The 18848-nt window shown below is 32.0% G+C and overlaps 2 protein-coding genes across 2 annotated transcripts; one reads left to right on the top strand and one right to left on the bottom strand.

The window, feature by feature from the left end:
- Positions 1–502: 502 nt before the first annotated feature.
- Positions 503–2259, bottom strand: LOC121203582 (probable isoaspartyl peptidase/L-asparaginase 2). The gene is made up of 4 exons (XM_041094458.1): positions 1839–2259; positions 1469–1702; positions 1237–1323; positions 503–1139 (listed from the first exon to the last, which is right to left on the bottom strand). Exons 1-4 carry the CDS (start codon positions 1998–2000, stop codon positions 645–647), a joined length of 978 nt encoding a protein of 325 aa, XP_040950392.1. The 5' UTR covers positions 2001–2259; the 3' UTR covers positions 503–644.
- Positions 2260–12797: 10538 nt separating this feature from the next.
- Positions 12798–14235, top strand: LOC107957545 (probable WRKY transcription factor 7). The gene is made up of 3 exons (NM_001327659.1): positions 12798–13573; positions 13670–13795; positions 14073–14235. Exons 1-3 carry the CDS (start codon positions 12798–12800, stop codon positions 14233–14235), a joined length of 1065 nt encoding a protein of 354 aa, NP_001314588.1.
- The last annotated feature ends 4613 nt before the right edge of the window (positions 14236–18848 follow it).

The following is an 18848-nucleotide window of genomic DNA, read 5'->3' as shown; positions in this document are numbered from 1 at the left end:
CCGCCAAAAGGTGCCAAAATAAGTTTCAACCTTTAACACTCGATCCCGCCAATGGATATCAGGCTCAAGTTCGATAAACAAATATTCTTTTACTTTAAAGTTTAATATAATTAAAAATAATATACTAACTTCTTTTAATAAAACGTGTAAAACTCGATCCCACCAAACCATAACTTTGTTTTGGATACAACACTAATATCAGAGATTGAACATTGTGGTGAGTTTTTTGTGAGATAAAACAATGAACACTTCATTCCAATCCTGTAGATTGGATGGGGGTCTCCAAAATATGCATAACCACGCAAGATTTTGCCATTGGAAGGCAAATGTGTGTTTAATAGTGGCAGCTTTCAATGGGGGACCAATGCAGACAGAAACGTAAATGATAATGGCAACGCAAATTATTTGAGGTAGACTTTTAACTTTTGGCTGTCCCATTGAAGATTTTAATCCCATAGTCCATAGATTAAGAATCTAAAGCATCAAACTTGTCATGATTCAATTTTGATACGGAAGATCCTAATTTTATTAATGGGGGCATTTCAATTACACATTGACCGACCAAACCAGGGATACTGTGAAGCACATGGTTAAAACCTAAAGCCATAAAAATCAAATCTCTCTTAGGGCAACCCATTGACGTTTCACCAGACACCCACCTCCATGAACCCATCCTCAGTGGCGCAGCCCCTAAACATCCCGGTGGTGTTAAACCCACATGCCACTTCACCGTCCTTGGACACCGCGATCAGCCCCGCTTTGCCTTCATCTAACCTATTCTTTATGACATAATCCACCGACTCATGCAGATTCAACCCTTTGTATTCCATCACTGCAGACACTTCCCTCGCCAGTGTGCTCCGGATGATTGCTTCCCCTTCGCCGGTGCACGACACCCCGCATAACTCAGATGCGTAGGTCCCCGATCCTATTAGTGGCGAGTCACCGATCCTTCCACTCATCTTGTTCATGAGCCCACCGGTGGAGGTGGCGGCAGCACATCGGCCTTGCTTGTCAACCACCACGCACCCGACTGTCTCCGGAGCGTAGACACTGATTGGCAGCCCGTTCATCTGCAAAGGACTGTCCATGGCGGCACCGGCTCCACAGGTGCCAACAGCAGGGATACGATAATCAAACTGACCAGAAGACAATACTAGGAAACGTTAGCCATCGTCCCACTGCATGGATGAAGTTTTTCAAGAGGGAAAGTAGTGTAAAATCTTAAACGTATACCAGGATAGAGTTAGCCTCTTTTGCCAACTTGAGCATCCCGACATTATCTTCGGTAATAAAGTATTCATTGTCCACCATCTCCACGCCCTGCAACAAATCCAAACCATTAATCTAAGAAGACCCAAACTTGTCCCTGACAGTGTCAGGTGTCAGACTTCGACGCGTGTGTTGCTGAACCTAAGATTCGAAAAGCATTTTAAAAAAAACGTGGGATTTGGACCAAACTACGAACCTGTTTCTTGGCAAACTCTTCGGCGCCTGAAAAGGCCAGATACGAATGTGGTGATTTTTCCATTACAAGTCGGGCAAGGGAAACTGGGTTCTTAACGGTGGTTAACCCGGAAACGGCACCGCACCGCCTTTTCGGACCATCCATAATACTGGCTTCCATTTCCACCGTTCCTTTCTCCGTGAGGGCAGATCCACGCCCGGAGTTAAACAGAGGATCGGTTTCCAATTCTCTCACCTATAGCAAAACAAAATCCAAATTCAGAGATAATAAAATGTGAAATCTGATGGTTTTTCCATTTTACTTGCTATATGTATAATCTCCATTCTATTTTATGGGATTAAAGGGAAAGGAAGGGGCGGAGGGAACATACGACAAGCTCTACAACGTCAATGGCGGGGAGGTTAGAGCGGAGAGCAGAGATTCCAATATCAAGGCAACGAGTGAGGAGTCTCTTAGCCTCCTCTTGTCTTTCTTTAGGGAGATTAGGGTCGACACCAGCACCACCATGCACTGCTATTGCCCAGGCCCCCATTTCTCTCCCTTCTCAACACTGCCTTTTCTCTGCCTCTCTAACCTTTCGCCTAGGCACTCTTTGCTTTGCTACGTAAAAACTAAAACCTTGGACCCCTTTTATAGACTTTCGCGGACTTGAAAACCTCTTTGAATTTGATTCAAATCTGGGTTTTTTTATTCATTCAAGGAAAAAAATCTTGGTAGAATCAGGTTAGAGGGATCTATCTCTTTTTGTGTTCTTTCTCTCTCACTCCCACTTGTTGTCATCGTTCAAATTTTACATGTCATTTACTAGGCTTTGCCTGTAATCATAAATTATGAGAAGCGCGAGAAACAGTTTCTTTGGGCCCTCCAACTAAAAATATTTATTTTATTCTTTTATTTATTTTTTTCACTTTTTAAATTTTTAAAATTTTATTTTTATAAGTGAAAATTAATATTTGTTAAATTGTCACGTGAATAAAAAGTTAGCATTTAATGGTTTGAGAAAAGATAAAAATTTAAAGATTAACAAAATGAAAATATATAGATGAAAGCTTTTTCTAATAAAATTGGTGCACCAAAAAAATTATTATGCCCGGTCTCTATTTGAGTACTTTCTACCTTCAATCTTACTAGAAAATTTCTCAAAACGAACTAAATATAAAAACATTTAGTTTATAAATAAATAAATAAATGAAAATATTTAGTAATATGTGCTTGATTTAGTAAGAGATTGAAATTTGTGTTTTGTTTCTTTGTATGTGAAGGTAATAAACAATTTCACACCTAACCCCCAATAGAAAATGCTAATTAAGGAGATAATATATTAAAAGTTGGATTTTGGATTTTCTCTTAAGAGATTCCTGCACTGATAGTTGGGAAGTTAAATAAACTATTGTCTCGAGTTCCTCACTAATTTTGGCCACTTTTTTAGGCTAATAAATAATTGTTGGTAGCCAAATGAAAATTTGAAAGCCACTCCTATGTGCAAGGACCAAGGTGTTTATTTAATTATTTGTTTTTGCATCTCTTTTAGGTTGGAACCAAAGTTGATATGACAGAGAATACCTAGTTTTCAGCAACCACATATTGGAATTGGGAAGTAAATGTTATCATACTTAATCTTCAAGGATTTTTTTTTGAATTTAAAGATGTGCATATTTTTGGTTTAATGTATTGAGTGATATGGAAATTACTTTGATTTTCTATTCTTCTCCATATGAGTTTTTTTTTAAATGAAATATTGTATTGGCTTTTGTTAAAGAAAGGGTTAATATCAAGGTCACAAATTATATATAATAAAGGGTTTAGAACAAGGTAAATGAATCAGATTATTATTTTCATTCAAAAATTAGTAAATTCCACGTCATCCTTATCCCTTTCGAGTTGGAGTATGATAAATTAGATTATTCCTCCTGAAAAAATTCAAATCCAACTAAAAATGCTAAAAATTAGGAGGAAAACTTGCTTCTATTGGAAAATGATAGAGATGATGTGGAATCATAGTTTCATATAATCCCTTTTATGTACCTTATATCAAAAAGCAAATTAATCCTCTATTAAGAAATCGTTCATTTTTACTATTAAAAATTAGTTTTGTATGCCAGCACAAGACTCGCCAGTCTTTAATTAATACTAAAGATAGATAAAAGAATTTAACATGAAGGAATAATTTGCTCTTTTTGCTTCTTCTTTTTCAATAGATGGACAAAATAAAATTTAACTCCTAATATAAAAACATTCATGATCATTTTACACCTTCAGTCTCAATGATTGACTAAAAAATGAGTTATTATGATTTCGAGCAAGCCGCTATGGTGAAATTGGTACTGCTCTTAGGAAGCAGTGCTGGAGTATCTCTATTCGAGTTTGAGTGGTATATAGAATGAAAATTTAGTAAATAAAAGAATTATACCCATTTGCATTTATCTCTTAAATATATATATCTGTATGATACAAATTATTAAAATATAAAAAATAAAATATACCAGATAATACAAAGCATAACATAATTACTGGAGAGGATGGTTGAAACTTGAAAGTGTAAAGCAAGTTTACTACTTGTACGTACTGCAATTTTATGATTAGTGTGTGTACCAGGTATTTTATTTTTCTTACATAATTGAATAAAGTTGACTAGTAAGATTATTAGAAAATAGAAAAAGTAATAATTAAAAAAGATAATAAAAAAAAAGGAAAATAGGCGGCCGTTCGGCTTTATCAGGAGCGCGCGCTGTGCAGTCAGTATCGCAGTTTAAAAACAGTGGCCAACAAGAAGCAGAAAAAAATGAAAAGCTATGGACCCATCCATGGGTTTAGGGGTTTAAAGTTTCCATGTGGGGGTGACTGATGCTGACCCCACCCTTCACCAATTATATTCAACCCAACCTAACTAGATTCTTGGTGGCACCTGCTTGCTTTTAGACGGCGGACGACCATTAAAATATTGTAACGTTAAAGGCTGCGGGCCACTCACCACCTTCGCCGTTGCATCCTCCGACTTGGCCTTCTATTTCAAAGCCCCCCTCCCCCCCAAGTCATCATTCATTTGATTCCAATTATAATTCCATTCCAATGAAAGGCTTTTATTATATCACACAAACTTGATTAACATCCATAATTTGTTTTAACTACATGAAAAAATTATAAAAATATGGTCATATATTTGTCAAATATAATTTTTTATACTCACACTTGCATAAACAAAGATGATGACTAAATTGATGGCTACGCTATTGTGACATCCGATGTGTTCATGGACCGTACATACATACATACATAAAATATAGCATTTCAAATTCAACATTCGCTTAAAGTTTAAATACAAATCAGACCTTAAAAAAATCTCACGTATTGATATCAACCTGATTTAAATGACTATCCTAATTTATTGATTACTTTTAGTTTTCGCTTTTTCTTCATTAAAATTGTTAGACCCCTCCGCTATATAGACCCATTTTAGCAAAGCAGAAGATGTTCAATTCTCTTTTGGTTTCATGTGAGGTAGTATCCTAGTTGATCACGTTTCCAAACTTGAAGAGTGACACCCTTTTATCATTCAAACCATTCACTTTTAGCTACCAACGTTACTCACACTTTCAACACAATAATGGTCTCATTTAAGCATAACAACATTGTATTGGTTCAATGCATAGTAAGATGAATCCCACGATGTGTATGTTCTTCCCGCCCATGAATATCCCTTATGCATTTTATGGGATTGAACATTTATTCTGTCACGTCACACTTGATGAAGAAAAAATTATCATTTGAAACCCTAAAGTTACTCTGAGTAAATCTCTCCTCTTTCTCTTTCAATCTATTCTCTTGTTCTTTTCCAGGTCTTCGCCCCTCTAGGTGGACCAACCTCCACAGAACCATCACTATTTCCTCCTTTGTTATGCCTTGTATCAACAAAAATGATCATAATTGGAATTTGAATTATTAATAATACGTAAATTCAATTGGCATAACAACTTATTTTACCCTCAAACTTTACAAAAAAAATCATTTTAGCCTTGTATTTAAATTTTCACCCCTTAGCCCTTAAACTTGTATTGTTTGTCAAATCACCAAAAAATAGATAGAAAGATTAACATTTGCTGACGTGGCATCCACGTGAAAGCCACGTCAGGGATTGATTAATTTTTTAAAAATTAAAATTATTTTTTAAAATATTTAGCACTTTTTAATATATACTTTTTAAATTTTAAATAATTTATACTTTTTAAAATTTTTATATTTAAAAATATTAATTAATTGCTAATGTGGCATACACGTGTATGTCATGTCAACGAAGTTAGCAAATGTTAATTTTTTTATTCATTTTGAAATAATTTGACAAAAAAATACAAATTTAAGGATTAAGAGAGATAAAAAAAAATTTAAAATAAAGGGCTAAACCGATATTTTTTTTGTAAAGTCAAGGTCCAAATAAATTATTATGCGAATTCAATTTAATAATTCATATTTTATTTTATAGAAAATAATATTGTTTGGCATAAATTTTTTAAAAATGATATAAAAGGACTCCTTTAAGATTTAAAAAAGAGAGGCGAGGTACAGGAGGATCGTCTTTGACTGAAAAGGTGCTTAATGGTAGACATATTTCTTTCCTTTTATTATTTTTACCAGATGGAAGTATGTCGCTGTCAAAAGGGATTACCATTTCAGCTTTTCTCCAAAGGTGGTGAAGAATCTTATGATATGTTAAAGATCCATTGAAATATCAGCATAGCGTTACTTTTCCCAATTTTGGCTTTTCTCTTTGTTTTTGCACTTCTCTGGAATAACAACACTGCCTTACGTTACAACGAATTCTAGGACTGCATCCGCGTGGATATACAACTTAAATAAGTGTACAAAATTCTCTCTTTAAAGATTGATATAGTAAAATTATTATTTTGTTTTTTTTTATATCAAATCAATAAAAACTCGAATTAAATCGGTGACACAATGAATATTAAATGCTTTCACTTTATTATTTCAACAAAACGTTCAATTGATTTTTATATAAATTTTGAATAAATGTATTTATTACCTAATTTTTCTCCACCCACATTGTGCGAATGATATATGCTATAATCTAATATATGTTTGTGTCAGAGAGCGAGAGAGAATTGTATGAAACAATAATGCTATGTTAGCATGTATCACTTTCACTCAAATCATGCCACGTAATTACATTAAAAATAACGGTTAATTATTAAATATCACATTTGATAATTAAAGGATAAAAATTAATTCAATAATGATTAAATTAATAAATACTTGATTTTTTTAAATATAATTAAATTGCATCAATTAAATAAAAATGACGCATATTAACATGATCACATAACTATTTCGTACCTTCTTTTCTTGTAAAATCAAATGCATTATGCAAGTGTTATGGGCTCGAACTTTAACCAAGTAAACCATGCAACTTTAGGACGAGAATTTGTTTCAAATTGTCTAAGTCAACCTTAACCCTCGAAGTTGAGAAAACGACTAATCGAAACAAGCACAAAAGCTTAGAGTAAATACTCTCTGTATTTGATTAACTCAATGATGAATGGTACAAATGAGGTTGGAGAAGGCCTCTATTTATAGTTTATACCTCTTTACATAAATGATATAGATTGAATTACATTAACAACTCACATTCAAACCTATCTAAAAGATAGAATCCTAACAGTTTACTTTGCATACTCATCACAGAACTCTAAAAGGACCTTTGCATCTATGCTAAGCCATAATAAATCAACAAGCTACTAGAATTGGTTGTCTGTAACCTACATTCAACAATTTAGACAAATCACACCATAGAGCACTACAATAGTGTTTTGACTACCCATGTTGCATCAACACTTCTTTACCACAAAGTTTAACGAATAATCTACCTCTATTTTAGGTGGTAGTCTCACTAGTTGCTCAACAAGCTTTATATTGTCAAAAGACCACTGCACCTTTAGCACCTTTAATGGGGTCTCATCAACATTTAGAACTACCAAGTCAATATTTTTGTCATTGAGAATACCCTTGGCTAGTTGGATTGCGAATATTATCTTGATTCCAACACTCATATTTTGATTCACCAGCACAAAGCATTGTTGGCGAGGATCCAGATATATATGTATGCAATCAACAAAAGGAACGGGGAAGTCATAATCTAGACTATTTACTCAGTGCAATAATCATTGAGAAGAGCTATTGGAATTTGGAGTTTTTTTTTGTGTTTGGTTTTCAGAGGATATAATTAGACATATTGTGGGTATACCCCCACCTCATCTGTTTGCAGGTGATGATAGGATTATTTGGGTTTGTACTTTGAATGGTATTTTCTCTCTAAAATGTGCTTATTGGCACATTTGGGAAAGACTGTGGAACCCTAAAGATGTGAAGTAGAATAATTTGGATGCATGTACTTCCTAATGATATTAGTGAGCATTTTTTTGCAAGTGACCTCCTTCAATGGTTAAAGTCTAATTTGCAGGAACCTGCTCAATTCGTAGCTGAAAAGGTGAATTGGTCTTGTTTATTTGGTTTACTTACCTGGCGAATCTGGAAGAATCAGAAACTTTTTATTTTTCAGGGTGTTTCATGAAATACAGGTGAGGCAATTAAGATATCATATATATGGGCAAAAAAATTTATTTCTTTTCATAGGGACCACACATTTAGATAGTATGAGTCGAGTTCAGACGTACATGTACCAAAAAGTTGGATCAGCCTTCACACAGATGGCGCGATTAAGGTCACTACTGGAAACACTGTAGTAAGGGACAAAAATGAGGAGTGGATTAAATGATATAATCAATACTTGGGCAATTGCTCAATTTTTTATGCTGAATTAGGGGTATTCTTGACGGATTGACCATCATTCACGATATGTAATATGCAGGTGTAAAGATTCAAACAAATAGTTTGGAGGCAATCAAGGTCATTCAGGGTCCTTCCTTGACAAGTTTGAACTCTGTTATTATTAGACGTATTCATCTTCTTCTGGAGAACCTGGGATCTTGGACCGTAGAACATTCCCCTAGAGATTTTAATAAGCTTGTATATGACCTAGACAAAATAGCCTTTGATACAAGCTTTAGGCTGAAGGTATTTGCGAATATTCTAAAAGAGGTGCTAACGCTTTCTTCTACGGTCAAACTAATGGCAATATTGCCCAGAGAGTTATTATGTAATTAACTTAATGTTTATTTTCTTTACCAAAAAAAAAAAAACTACAATCAAATAACTAAATTTAGAAAACAAATATTTATAATCATATAATGATAATTAAAGTGATTGGCATCATTACTGTTCAAGAAATTAATTTCGAAAAAAGTAATAACATATTACGTGAATTATCAATATATATTAAAATATTAATAATAAAAACACATTTTTAATGAATAATTAACAAGGGTTTTTCTTATCTTTTTATTTGTAATAAATATTACTACTTCGATTTTTTTAATCCTAATAATTTTTTGACAAAATTTTTAATTCCTAGATTTTCTCCCTTTGCTTATGCCTAAAGTAGTGACGATATTTTGGTTGCTAACAAAATTTTTTTCTTAAATATTAATGCTGAATTTTAAACACATATCTTTTTAATGTATATTTAATTTAGCAATTCTAATGAAATAATAATAAATTATTAATCAATGTTATGCTAATTACTTAGATATAATAAACTTAAATATAGATACAACTATTATAAATAGCACAACTAATATAAAAAAAATTAATCGTATGGTACTTTACGACACTGCATATGCATATATGGTTTTCTATATTTATTAAATATTTTCAATTAAAATATGAAAATGATTATAATATATATTTTAAAATCATTCTTATGCTTAATTAATTAATGAATAGTTTATACCACGAATGTTTCTACAAATAATCCTTTACCAAATATGAACAACAATTAAAAAGTTAATATAAGTACATCATATATGCATAATAATAAAATAAATAAATATAAGTACATTTTTTCTCAAAGAAGTATGAATAGTTTAACATGTTTTTAAATCTCATAACATTAATGAAAAAAATATTTTTTTTTGGATACGCTTTTGATAAATTTAATGTTTCATTAAGATTTAAATCCCTCGCACCAGAAAAATTATGGCCATCTAATTTTTTTTTAAAAAATTATATATACAAACTAGTTATTATCATAGCAAAATATATGAATATGGTCCCACTGTTTAGGATACGATTGAAAACAACAAACTGTGGCCCTTGTTACCAGCCCACTACGAATGAGCCGATTTCAGGCTCTTATGCTGCAAATTGGGGTCAAGGGAAACCCCTTCTGCCTTCTATTTTTGTGTTTATGGGCTTATTCCATTAGTATCCCTATGCACCTGTTAAATTGTGGATGATTTGTGGTTATAAATCCTCCCTCCTAATTTCAGCTGCTGCTTTGTTTTGGTTCATCCACTCTTGGAGGTAGGCAAGAAATCTTGTTTCTTCTTTTTTATACGAGAATCTTTTTGGATAGTAATCTAGCTACCTTCATTATATGTGCATTCATTTTGTGTATCATCACATATATCCCGTACCAACGTGCACATAATTATATTGACAAGTTAATTGTATCTTATCCTTTACTAATATGACCTAGACATCTTTAACACATGTAATCATTTCTTTATGGTTTAGTTCATATCTCACATTTTGTATCAAATTGCAAACAATTCAATTTACTATCAATCTTACGCAAATTCATACTTCAAATATATATCAATTTAAATACAATCATACCGTATGAACTTACCTGACAAAATCAATAAACAACCGAATCTTTAAGGACTAATCAACAATTTTTGCGTTTCCTTGATTATCTTCGATTTGGCTCAACTCCCCATCTTTATAATAATTTAGTTCAAGTTATCAATTCCAGACATCTTACAATATCCTATTATATGCATGGATCAGTTTAATTTCGCTTTTTGAGTGCCCTTAAAATTTTACATTGTATTTAATTTAGTTCCTAAATGTAAAATTGTAAAATTTTTCAAATTTGAGCTTAAACTTTAAAACCAATCACAATTACATCCTTTTAAAACTCTCTACTGTCTATAATTACAGAAAATTTACACCAATTTCGAAATTTATACATAGAGTCTTTATATTCAAAAACTAGTAATTAAACTTTTCAAACCAGCTATTTTTCACTTCTAAGTTTAAAATCTAACAATTTAGTATCAATTTCTTCAAGCACTCATCAATGAAAAATTTCATAAACTTTAACAATTTTATAAATTGGTACATAGACTAGCAAAATCAAGCTCCTACAATCTCAAAAGTATAAAAATTATAAAGAAAAGACTAAATTTAACCTATCAAATCAAGATCGAAAAATTGAAGCTTCCAAACCCTTCTCTCTTTTTGCTACGGGTGGAGAGGAAGATGAATAGTTAAAATGTTTTGTTTTCATTAAATTTTGTCTTTTAATATACTTAGATTAATCTTGAATTAATTTAATTAACCTTTACTTAATTAACAATAAGCATAATTAACTAATTTGGTGGATTACAACTGGCCTCCACCACCGTTTGACTATACATTAATGCTTCAATTACTTAATTGGTCATTCGGTTAATTAAAAATTCATAGCGATTAATTTTTATTATATTTACAATTTAATCTTTATACTTTAATTAACTATTAACTTGACAAAATCAAGGAACCAAACTTTAATTAACATTTATACTAACCTCGTAAAAATTAAATGATTATATTTAAGGACTCTGATATCGAAAATAGGATTTTGAAACTACCGTTTTCGACGCCACTGAAAATCGGACTGTTACATCCATAACTTGATGAATTAAATTATTAAACACTATAAATATAAGTTTGTGGTTAAAATGGATGGTTGAATTTATTTGAACAATATCTGTGCATTGAATGATATGATTAAGAAGTAAGTTAACTTGAGTTGCTTCGGTAATATAATATGACGTCATAAATTTGTATATAGTGACCGGGTCAAATGTGGGGTGTTAACAAAAATTGTGTTAACTATGATACTTTTTACTAATTGTGTAAATTAAACTTGATTTAATTTAAGAAAAAAAGTTGTCATGAACATCTTAGCATATCATTATTCAAAAGCATAATAATTTATTTGGTCTTCAAATTTTATAAAAAAAATATTTTAACCCTTCATTAAAATTTTCTTCTTTTTTAGTCATTGCGTTTTTTTGTCAAGTCACCCTAAAATGAATAGAGAAGTTAATGTTTTTTTAACTTTACTGACGTTGTGTACATGTTGGTTTCCATATGGTTGACACGTCAACATTTATTTAATTTTTTAAAAATTAAAATCATTAAAATTATTTAAAAAGTCTAAGAATTACAATATTTTAATATTTTAAAAAATTAATTAAATGTTTAAATGTTATCTACGTCAACAAAGTTAATGAACCTCAACTGTTTCATCTATTTTAAGATGATTTGATAGAAACGCAAGTTAAAAAACTAAAAAAAATGAAAAATTAAATAAAGGGTAAAATAATTTTTTTAATAAAGTTTGAGAATTCCTTATTCAAAATGAACTTCATTTTCAGCCATTGATATGATTTTATTTTAATTAAAAAAACGATCCACGTGCCTGTCAACATTGACTTAATTTAACTGCTAAACGTGTTATATTTATTTAAATTTGATTAGGACTTCTCAAAAAATATATTCTCAGAAAAAAAAAATCATTTGTCAAAGTTGAGCTCAAATGATGATGAGAAAAGAAAAAGACCAATCTTTTTAAATAGTTATATGATGCAAAATCGAACGGCAGCAATGGCCCCACTTTGAAAGAATCCCATATGACTTTGTGGGACGAAAGTTTGACGTTTCTTCCGGTTTCCGGTAAAAGATGGTCCCATAAACGACTTTTTATGTTAGTTCTTTAATTAAAGCTGTTCAAAGTCAACTCCACTGCCTCACTGTCTCCAACCAAAATAGAATTCCCAATTTCACCTGGTCATCTCATCCAACGGTTATTCATCGCCCTTTGACTTTTAAAATTTAAAATTCCCGTTGTGATGGGACCCAAGTTGGTCAAGGTGCCGACAGCATTTTTAATACGTGGAGTGAATTGATTGGGTGGTGAGTTCGACGGTAATATGTAACGGAAGGCATTAAGTTTGACTCTCTTCTCTTTTGAGCTTTTCTTCTTATTACTTTCATCATTTTGACATTATTATTTCAATTCATTTTCCCTCTCCTATCCTAAATATATCTAACCTTCGTTTTCTGTAAATCTATACAACTGGTTTGATTCTTCTTCGGGTTATCAGACTTTTGGTGGGTTTGGGTTTCTTTTTTCGTTTGATGAACAGAGATGACCGTGGAATTGAAGATGGTATACGGCGGTGACGGTGGTGGTAGTTTTGCAAGAAAAGTGGTGGAAACTGCTTTGAAAGAAGCTGCAAATTCTGGGATTCAGGGTGTTGAAGAATTGATAACGTTGATGTCTAAAAATCAAGAGCTTTTCAATCCAGATGTTTCTATTAAAACTGCTGCTCCATCTGGTTCAGCGGAGTCAGCCATGGATATCCAAGCTGTTACAGATAAGACTGTTAACTCTTTCAAAGAGGTTATTTCTTTATTGGATCGACCGAGAATCGGCCATGCTCGATTTAGACGAGCCCCTGTTCTTCACCCAAAACAAGATACAGAACAAGCTTCGAAGAAGATTCAAGAGCCAGAGACAGGGTCTTCTTCTTTTCAAGTAACCAAAGATCAAGTGTCTGCTTTTAAGCCTTTTTGTTCGACCCCAAGTTATAGGTTGCCTCCTTTGCCTCATAGTCGCCCCCAGAGTAAAAGAAGTCCTCCTTTGATAGCAAAGATTGGTGTTTTGGAAAGAAACGAATCGCCTAGTACCATAAATTTCTCATCTTCGCGTACTTTGTCTGCTGGGAATTCATTTATTTCTTCCTCAACAGGAAATACTGATAGCTTTCAGCCATCCGGTTTCCAATTTACTAGTCCTTCTCACGTCCCTTCTTCTGGCAAACCTCCATTGTTTTCCTCTTTGAAAAGGAAGTGCAATTCATTGGATGGTGCTGCTCTTAAATATGGTTCATTCTCTCGCCGTTGCCATTGCTCCAAGAAAAGGTTGGTTTCTTAGATTTTCTGGGTCATACATACAATTTGGATCGTTTAATTGATTTTATTCTGAAAGTCTGAACCTTTTGATTGAACTTTTATTAGGAAATCAAGATTGAAGAAGGTCATTAGAGTTCCAGCTATTAGCAACAAGACGGCTGATATTCCTCCTGATGAATATTCATGGAGAAAATATGGGCAGAAACCAATCAAGGGGTCCCCTCATCCAAGGTTCGTAAAGATTATTAGCTTGGTTTTTGCCTTTCATGTGGGTCTCTTTACCAGTCAATCCACGCGTTACCTGTTTGATTAAACGCCTCAAAAGGACAATAATTCAAGTTTGCATATTTAAAGAAATTTGTTTTCAGCAGCAATTGTCATTGACTTTATTATGTATTTTAGATTGAATCGTCTACTGAGTTAAATTCATCTGTTAAGCTTGCGCGAGTCCACTTAACTCGGACCAAACCCGACTTTTCCTAACACGTTTGTTTGGGGCAATTTTCAGGGGGTATTACAGGTGCAGCAGCGTCAAAGGCTGCCCTGCCAGGAAACATGTAGAGCGAGCTCTAGATGAACCGATGATGCTGATTGTAACATATGAAGCTGACCACAATCATAGCCATAACAGCACCGATGTCTCACCTGCTTTGATCCTGGAATCATCTTAATGGTCTCCAAATTCAACCAAGGGCTTTCTTTAGTTGGTATGTTAGCTCTTGAAAAAGACAATATTATAGGCTTCCTTATTCTGTACTTTGGTTAATTAAAAAGGAAAACGGGCATAGAATAGGAGATTAGTGGATTTAGTGGGATTTGTAGTGGGGGGTTTCTTTCATTTTTTTAAAAATGTTCTTATACCCAATTATCACAACTTTAATATTATATTATATGTTGATGGATCTCCTCCAGGATGCTTTTACTTTACTTCAATTTGTTCCATTGTCCACTAAACCTCTGAATTTTGATATATAAATTTATATTTCAAGGCAAAAAAAAAGTGGGTGTTTGATGGTTGACCCCTGGTTTTGAATTTATTAGTCATTTTAAAAATTAAAAGAGAATAAAATCTCCTTATCAAAAAAGAAAGAGAAAACACTCCATTTTTCTATTTTTCTTTATTTATCTGAAGTTCCCATTAAAAGCTAGAAAAACACTTCATTAGTTTTATGTGTAAGAAAATCGCATGCTTGGTAATGTGGAGAACAATGGTTTATCATTTTCACGCGTTTTAATTCTTTAGTAATGTCGCTTGCTGGCCATCGCCATCGCCATCGCCATCGTTGTAAAGTAAAAAAGGCACAATTTTCTCAAAGTTGGCCATGCATGAACGTTCACTTAATTTTAACATTATCCTATGACTTTGCAACACCTTTCTTCTTTTGTGAAATTGATTTAACTCGTTCAACCTTCCCTTTTTTCCTACGGAAGATCTCCTTCGACAACAATCAAAAACTTTGCATGTAGATTTCATATAAACTTGTTGCAAGCTAAACTCAAAATCAATTTCTTCATCTAAATTTCTGATTTTCTTTTAAAAAGTAATATGTTCAGAATAAGAAAATGATTGCAGATGTTAGTATTGAATTTTACATTTTGTTGATTATAAGAATCAAGCCTCCAAGGACCACAGCCTATGCTCTTTCATTAATTGGTGGTAGAATATAGAGGTAAATTAATTGAATGTGTTAGGATCGTCCCGATTAAGCAACGAACAAGTAAAAATAGTAGAAGAAATTAAGAAGATGAACACACAAATTTAACGTGGAAAAACCCCTCAAAAGAGGATAAAAAACCACGGGCAAAGATAATTTTACTATAATGGCAAAAGAATGAAAAGTACAAAAGATGGAGATAAAAACTAAACCCCGAAAACCCGAAAAACAAAGAACCCTCAAAACGTAAACACAAAATTCTCTGAATGTATTATGAGTTCTAATCTAATGGGTGTCTCTTAATTCTAAGATTGTAAAGAGCCTATTTATAGGCTAAATTAGTGAGTCAAATAAACTATACTAATAAATGCTAAATATATTATACTAATAAATACTAAATCTTCTAGAAAGAAAATATATTTTTGTTTAACTTGACTTACAAGTAATCTCTTAGAATTTGGGTCACACAATTCTAACAGAATGCGAAGAATAGTGAAGACGATAGAAAGAAAACAATAGTCCATGGCAACTTAGAAAGTAATCTAAATGAACATTCATCCACCGACATTTAACAGGTCAATGTCGGAATACGAATCGCCATAATTAAATTAAAAAGTTGGTGCAAGATTCAATGGTATACTTTCAAATCCAGTAGGTGCTCTTCAAAGGTGTAATTGATGCCTTTATAAGAATCTTGTCTGCTATATAAAACTATATAAATTTCCCTGGCAATCTGGGGGATTTTATTTTAATTTATTTTTGCATGGATTCAAAGGCTGGTGGAGAGTCTGACCAATTTCCGGTGGCACTGTCGGTGGAGGAGACATTTAAATTAACTGCTGCTATTGCTCTTCTCACGTTAATATGGTTCAAAGTTGGAACTTGGATTACTTACTCAAACGAAATTTTTGTCATCTTCAGCCTATCACTTGCACCTTTAAATGGCCTTCGTTGCTTTGCCACTGAAAGGCATCTATCTGATTAAAAGACATATAAGGTAGGGAATTGAGACTTCTCTTCCATGTGATAACTCTATTCCACATTCAACATCGCAATGGGATAAGCCAAGGATTGTTTTGCTCTATTTCAGTTCATAATTTGGACAACAAACATTCATCAACCCAAACAACCAGCTTCATCTTTGAAAACCAAGAAGAAATTCTCAAAATTATAAGTGAGTGATTCTTTTTTTTTTGTTAAATTCAAGTGATTCATCATCGGTAGTAGTGACTAATCTTCTCGCCACAAGTGTTTTCCAAAGAAGTAAACGACTGACTACAAAATATATTCCATTCCTATGAGCGAGGATCAAAGTCCCGGCCACATGATTAAATTAAAATAAACTTTTATATTATTTAATTAGATACATGAATATTTTATTTTAATTTAGTTTTACAAACAACTAACATTATTATTGAATATGTATACTTATTGAGTGTACATACAATTATATTTATTAAATATTAAAATAATTAGATTTATTTATTTAATCTTAAATTTGTACAATTAAATTAAAGTAAATATTTCATAAGTAAAATTCAATAAAATTCAAGATATTGAATCAAAATTCGTATAAATAAATAAGTTTTATTTTATCCATGCTAATTGAGTCTTAGCTTGATTGGCATGGGTACTGTTGCCAATGCACAAGGATGTGAGTTCAAGTGCATTAAAGCACATTATCCTCCTGTCTATGGGTAGTTCTAAATATTGTGTCAAAAATAGTAGATATAATCAGAACCTATTTAGTCATTATAAATAGGACTTACGCAAAAAAAAAAAAGTTTGACGGAGTTAATCATGTATCTAAGAAAATATCAAATTTGTTAATAGTTTCAATTAGAATCTTTAGTTAATTCTGTCAATTTTTTGATAATTTGACATTAGTAACTAATAATATGATATTACATGACAGCCTTAAATTAACACGTAATAAGTATTATTTTAAAATAATAAAATAATAAAAATTCTAAAAATATCAGAAAGGTTAATAAAAACTGGAAATTTTCTAAAACTTTCTAAAGATACCTATTTTCTAAATATCAAGTTTTAAATATTAATTTTAATCATGAAAAACAAATTTAATAAAAAATGTAAATCAATAATGGATATGTAGAAATGACTGTTTAAGTTGTGTCACTATTTTATTGACCATAAGTACAAAAGTTAACAATGTCAACTAAATTCCTAAAAAAAATACAAAAATAATTAAATTCCTAAAAAGTCCAAAAGTTAACAATGTCAAATTTAAGTATATATTAAGATTTAAGACCAAAGAAACATTTAAGTATAAATTAAATATAAATAGTAAAGTACAAAGATTAAAATAATTAAATAAGAATAAATATATAATATAAAAATAATTAAATAAGACTACAAGATATAACATATAAAGAAGGGTAAAGTACAAAAATAGTCATTTATGTTTGGTTAATATTACGTTTTAATCTTTAAACTTTAATTTGTTACGATTTGATCACTAACATTATCATTGTGTAACGTTTTAGTCATTGTGCTATTATCCACTGTTAAAGGTATAACGGAAATCACACGCACCACAAATTGTGCCCTTTAATGCTGACATGAGGAGAAACCTGAGATGAGAAAGCTGAGATTTTTCGTAGCACAAACTTGCCTGGCAAATTCCTTTCTTTGATTTTTTTTTCTTTCTCTTCTGGTTAGTTAAATGAGTGTCAGTAATTTTAAAGGGTGAGGTGATAGGATGCGATGGCTCAAATGGTGCTGGTAATGAACAACAAAGGAGGTGGTGATGTTTGTTTATAGGTTCAATTTAGTTGACAGTAGGAATGGGTATGGTTAGAGTTGAGATTAGGCATCGGTTTAGGTCGAGTTATGGTGTAGACTTGTCAAGTTTGAGAGTGAAGTTTTGAATGGTGGTGAGGATGGAGTTGAGATTGGTTCTTTGGGTTTCATTTTGACTAAAGAAGAAGAAAATAATTGACTTGGAATAGGGAATAAAGTTAATAAAAAAGGTTAAAATAATAAAAAGTATTTAATTATGCACCACTAATGTGGATGATATGTTAGCATTTAACGACATAATTTGTGCCACATGTGATTTCCATTACACCTCTGGCAGTGGGTAAAGGTATGTCAAGGGGCTAAAATTTTAGTCTCACAACCCGTGCAACCTTAGGCAATTTCTTAAGTTCAAATTCGTCTAAATCAACTTAACTCTTGCAAAGTGAGAATTTTTGATAGAAATTCTCTAAGACACCGAAAATAAAGCGAAAGCAACTCAAAGATAAAAGAGCAACGAAAGAACAGAAAAGACACAAGAAAGTAAAATTGCGCCAAGTGTTTGAGTAAATGCTCTCAAAGTATCCTATTACTCATGTAACATCTTTAACCCGTCTTCGTCGTCAGATTAGGGTTTCGAAGTATTACAACACATAACAAAACAAATGACAACAAAAAACCTTTCAAATATTAATTTAAATACCAAATTTCAAACTACATATCATTCATAGGATATTTACATTTACGAACCTTAAATCAAGCTTACGAGACCTTAAAAATAGTTTGGGAACAATCAGGGATAAATTTGAATTAAATCAAAAAAAATGGAAAAACTTGAAAATTTTAAAAATAGGGGTCACACAGCTGTG

This window comes from Gossypium hirsutum, chromosome D05 (assembly GCF_007990345.1).
Source record: "Gossypium hirsutum isolate 1008001.06 chromosome D05, Gossypium_hirsutum_v2.1, whole genome shotgun sequence".
Taxonomy (NCBI): domain Eukaryota; kingdom Viridiplantae; phylum Streptophyta; class Magnoliopsida; order Malvales; family Malvaceae; genus Gossypium; species Gossypium hirsutum.
This window is presented reverse-complemented; position numbering and strand designations above follow the sequence as displayed.

Bases quoted from the DNA above. Each gene is read 5' to 3' on its own strand.
- LOC121203582 (XM_041094458.1), bottom strand. From the start codon at position 2,000: ATGGGGGCCTGGGCAATAGCAGTGCATGGTGGTGCTGGTGTCGACCCT. The intron at 1,703-1,838 runs GTATGTTCCCTC...GTTTTGCTATAG, and splicing joins TTGACGTTGTAGAGCTTGTC to GTGAGAGAATTGGAAACCGA. The intron at 1,324-1,468 runs GTTCGTAGTTTG...GATTTGTTGCAG, and splicing joins AAGAGTTTGCCAAGAAACAG to GGCGTGGAGATGGTGGACAA.
- LOC107957545 (NM_001327659.1), top strand. From the start codon at position 12,798: ATGACCGTGGAATTGAAGATGGTATACGGCGGTGACGGTGGTGGTAGT. The intron at 13,574-13,669 runs GTTGGTTTCTTA...AACTTTTATTAG, and splicing joins TGCCATTGCTCCAAGAAAAG to GAAATCAAGATTGAAGAAGG. The intron at 13,796-14,072 runs GTTCGTAAAGAT...GGCAATTTTCAG, and splicing joins AAGGGGTCCCCTCATCCAAG to GGGGTATTACAGGTGCAGCA.